The sequence below is a fragment of the Myotis brandtii genome, unplaced genomic scaffold (assembly GCF_000412655.1).
Source record: "Myotis brandtii unplaced genomic scaffold, ASM41265v1 scaffold208, whole genome shotgun sequence".
In the NCBI taxonomy this organism is placed as follows: Eukaryota; Metazoa; Chordata; class Mammalia; order Chiroptera; family Vespertilionidae; genus Myotis; species Myotis brandtii.
The window spans coordinates 5,336,989-5,342,105 of NW_005357764.1; the positions used below are offsets into that span (position 1 = coordinate 5,336,989).

Sequence of the window (5,117 nt, forward strand, 5' to 3'; positions counted from 1 at the left end):
CAGCTGCCTCCTGCACGCCCCCCAGTGGGGATGTGCCCGCAACCAAGGTACATGCCCTTGACTGGAATCGAACCTGGGACCCTTGAGTCCGCAGGCCGACGCTCTATCCACTGAGCCAAACCGGTTCGGCCCCTTAGCTCTTTTTATTGCATATGTGTTCAGTCAAGTTGATTTCTTCTTTTTTCCCCCCTAAGGATTTCTTTCTTTGGTGCAATGGATGGCTTATTGTTAAGGAGCATTTTTAGAATGTAAGAATTAAGTAGTGATACTAATTGATTTTCTATGATATGGTAAGAAAAGTGTGGACGTTTCCTATACTTTACAGGAGTTATATACCTTGTTTGAGGTGTTACTGCTGTATTATGTAGTGAAGATTGATGTTCTATTAGTAACATTTGATTGCTTTGTAGGAAGTGGGGAACTATTTGTAGTGTGTGTATACATAGACCAAAAAAAAAAAAAAAAGAATAATTTGAACTGATACAAACTTTCATTTAGCTTTTCAAGATGTATGAAACACTTCTTACTGTTAAAAAGGCAGATGTAGATTTTAAAAGTAAGTGAAAATGTTAACTGACTTCAGGGAAAATTATTTAGAGCAGCTTTGTGCCATAGAATATTCTGTGATGTTGGAAATAGTCTATATCTGCATTGCCCAAAGTCCAACAAGTTTTAATAAGTAGGAATGATTAATTTTTACCTGAGGGGAGTTGGAAGGCTTCACAGACGGAGTTGGTGATATTTCTGGAGAATGACTGATTTAGAAGGGACCAGAGCATTTCAGGTGGCAAAAGTGGCATGAGCAAAGCAGGAAAATTGGAAGACTGGTTAACTTTGGTTGGGTGTTACTATGTGCATGGAGGTGCAGTTGGGAGATGGGATAGGGTTAGGATGGTGAGAGACCTAAAGAATCTGGGCTTTATTTCTTGGTTATTGGTTTTCTTGGGAAGGTAATTAGAAGCTCTTGCTTCTAGAGTTATCTAGATAGAATAGGAAATTAACCTTTCAACAAGATATACAGGAAAGTTGGGAACATAAATGTTTTTTATTCTTGGAGCTAGTAATTGTTTTGAGATGGAGGTTTGAAAAGAGGGCTGCAGAAAACAATGAAAAATAATTAACATTGCCTTTTAGTTATGTTGAGATTGAGGTATTGGTGGTATACACTTTAGGAAATTAGATCTGGTAGTTTTTAGAAAGATGTAGTTTTACCAATCGATAGGCTTAGGAGAGGAGAGAGTGAATGGAGCGGTAAGATTTGGTTAATTTCCTGAAGGGCACTTATAGGCTGTGATAGCAGAGGTATTTAAGTGGTGCTCAGAAAACTTTAAAAATTATCGTGATTGGTAGCCCAACCACGGTGGCTCAGTGGTTGAGCATCGACCTATGAACCAGGAGATTGTGGTTCAATTCCCCGTCAGGGCACATGCCTGGGTTTCTGCCTTGACCCTCTATCTCTCTCCCCCTTTCCCTTCCTCTCTGAAACCAATAAAAAAAAATATATATATATATACACATATATATATGTATATATATGTATGTATATATATGTATATATATATGTGTGTATATATATGTATATATGTATATATATATGTATGTATATATATATATACACACACATATATATGTGTGTATATATATACACATTAAAAGGGTAATATGCTAATTAGACTGGGCATCCTTCCTGACAAAGCCAGGGCCAGAGGGAAGCCAGCCCAGGTCCAGGGTGCCTGCAGGCCGCCAGAGGGAAGCAAGCCCAGGTCCCAGTCCTCTCTGTAAAAAATCAATAAAATATATTAAAAAAAAAAAGATATTTAAAAAAATTTTTAGTGATTGGTATATTTGCAGGAAGGCTGAGCTTCTTGAGGGGCTATGCCCAGCATGTTCTAGCCCCACAGAGTGTAGGATTCAGAGGAAATCGGATGATACCAAGTTAAACCATAACTGCTCTGGGAGATTAGCTCACAGGGGTTCTTACCCCATTGGTTGAAAAGGGCCACAGAGGTCCAGAGAGGCCCAGCATTCTACCCCTTTGCATAGGGCTAGTAAATTTAAGTACAATTCTACTTAATTTAATTATTAAGGTCATTTAAATATTCAGCTTTGGACCAATGCAGTATGACTCCAGAGCCCTATTTCTTACTCTGCTAAATTGAAAGAAGTAGGTTTCCAGGGAGGATAGAGAAGGTCAAAACTAGAATGTAAAGTATGGAGAAATAATCTGACTCCATTGCTTTCTGATTACATGGCCCTGGATAAATTTACTTAATGCCTTTTTAATCTCAGTTTCCTATAAAATGGGAATAAGATAGGGTGTTAATGGGGATTAAGTGAGATACTACATATGAGCAATTTATGTATTCATGATAAAGCAGAAGAAAGTGGGCTTTACTACCTTAAGGGGAAATGGACTCTGGGAAGAGCTTTGTCTTTTGGGATTTTTTTTAGGTGGTGTCAGTAAATTTGATCTTATAGCTTGAGAGAAAGCAGCTACTGTAAAGGGAGGTGACAGATACATGAAAATTAACGGAATACAGGGTAACATAGGGATTAATTAGAATAAAAAACGAAGAGTGATGCATAGGGGTCATGATAGCAAAAGCTTCAACTCCAATATAGCTGACTTTAAGCTTAAGCATAATATTTTAAAGTAGTTTACCTTTAAGCAGGCTTCAGTTTCGCTTTCTAAATTAAGCAGCAAATAGGTCAAACCAATAGGCAGTATGTGAATTGGTGATTTGGAAGAATGTGTTCAGAAGTGGGAATGAAGTTCTTTGTCAGAAGTTGAGTCCTCAGAAGCTAGTTCTAGAAAAATGACTTTTTATATACTAAAGGACAAGAGTTTTCAGAGTTTATAGGCTGTTCTCTTTTTGTAGTTATAAGTTGTTTTAAAAAACAAAGAACATTTAATTGATGAATTGATATGAGGGTACATTATTTTATGTTGGGATTTGAACATCAGACTTGAAGAATTAGAGGATAGTGGAGACTGGCTAGTCCATCTCTCTAGTATTTTAGACAGATTGTCATCACATAAAACTGCAACGTGTAAATGAGAGGACTCAATTATTTTAAGAGGCAGCCTATTCTGTGGACAGTTTTACTGAACACTATAAAGGTTACAGTCATAGACTTACTGTGTGCTGATAAAATAAACGGTTTTTTAGTGAAGACAGAAATCTTGCTTGTTATGGTTGTGGATGTACTGTAATGTTGCATTAATTTGGATGTAATATACTAAAATGTTTGTTTTATCTTCTAGGGCTTGCATTTCTTTTGGTCCTAAGAATCGGTCAATTGGAGCAGCAGCTAAAAGCCAGGTAGGTAGAGTTTTGTTTTTTCCTAAAATGAGTTATTTTTCTGGTTTATCCCTCCCTCCGTTTAGCAACTATTCGAGTGCTCATTATGTGTCTAGCACTGGTAGGCAGCGCATGCATGTGAGACAGACTTATCCCTATTTGCATGTACTTGAGTGAACAGCATGAACAGTATAATCTGTTTAATGAAAACTGCTAGGATGTATTTTGCCCAGAACTTGTTTTAAACAAGGCTTGCTTGTTCCTTGATGTTTAAAATGCTCTTTAAAGTCGTCTCCTTGGGCCTTTCTTACTAATATTGAGGGTCATTGTTGTTTCTAGAATAGATCTTGTTAATCAAGGTTCTCAAGGAAGGAAAGCATACTTGTAGAAACATATTAACTTACCATTAGTTTATTTTGTAAACTAGGAATCTGACATATTTGCTGGTTTCAGAGCAGCAGAATCCCAAGAGTTCTGTTATCCTGAGTGTCTGAGGTTGCTATGACATTAAGGAGTTGCATATTTGATCTTTTTATGGTTCAATTTGGAGCAAAATATAGAATGAATACTTGTCTCTCTTTCTCGACCCAGAAGGGCCTAAAATTCATAAGCCTAAGAAAATGGTGGTTGGCCAGTTGATTATTAATTAAACCGGGTGTTTTATAATCTTATTTTTTAAAAAGTTCAAGATGTTTTAGGAGGCAGTAGATAGCAAGTACATAGCTGTATTGAATGTCTTTTCTTCTAAAATTTCAGTGAATTCTTCCTGTTTTAAAATTTTCTTTCATTATTGAGAATAGTTATTATATTAAGTTGGCTGCCTAGTTCTTGGTTGACATAGTTAATTGTGGTATTGAGTTTCTACTTGGCAGCTTGCTGAAGCAGGGCCTGATTTGGGAGGCATTGTTTTACAAAAAGTCTTCAGTGTGGGCCCTTGGACATACCTGATACAGAGGGGCTCTGTAGCTTATCCTTGGGGCTTGGTACATTTAGCTCTGGCATTGAGAAGAGGAGTTTAAGCACAAGTTCATTCTTGAATTTTTTGAATGTCTTTACCAGCGTTTTTTCCTCCCGTAAATTATAGTAGTTTATTGTAGAGAAATAAAAAATATATAGATAGAATATTATAGGGAATTTGGAAGTTACTGTACTACCACTATCCAAAAATCACTTAGTATCTGAATGTATAACCTTTTGTACTCTTTCTAAGCATATAAATAGCTTCTCTCCTACAAAAGTGAAGTCATACTATATAGATACTTGTCTTCCGACGTCCTAAAATAATCTTGCCCACTATATAGCTATACCATAATTTATTTACCTATACACATTTAGGCTATTTCTAGTCTTCTGGTATTATAAATAACTAGAGGCCCGGTGCACGAAATTCCTAGGCCTGGCCAGCAATCAGGGCCGATCAGGGTCTTCCAGCTGCCAGCTGGGGCCTTCCTTTGTTCTGCGCTGCCCCTAGTGGTCAGCACATGTCATAGCAAGTGATCGAACTCCTGGTCGAACTCCCAAGGGGACACTTTGCATATTAGCCTTTTATATATATACTAGAGGCCCGGTGCACAAAAATTTGTGCACTTGGGGGGTCCCTCAGCCCGGCCTATGCCCTCTTGCAGTCTGGGACCCCTCGGAGGATGTCCACCTGCTAGCTTAGGCCCGCTCCCTGGGGGATCAGGCCCAAACTGGCAGTCAGACATCCCTCTGGCAGCCCGGCAGCCCTCAGGGAATGTCCACTTACCAGCGGGGAGCAGGCCTAAGCTGCAGTCTGACATCCTTAGTGCTGCTGAGGAGGCGGGAGAGGCTCCC

The 5,117-nt window shown here is 38.5% G+C and overlaps 1 protein-coding gene across 1 annotated transcript in view; it reads left to right on the plus strand.

Moving 5' to 3' along the window:
• The window catches only part of HSPA4 (heat shock 70kDa protein 4), a 51,129-nt gene that overhangs the window by 7,710 nt on the left and 38,302 nt on the right, over positions 1–5,117 (plus strand). The window contains exon 2 of the mRNA XM_014539117.1: positions 3,266–3,323. Coding sequence (XP_014394603.1) covers positions 3,266–3,323 — 58 coding nt within the window. The remainder of the gene's footprint in view (positions 1–3,265; positions 3,324–5,117) is intronic.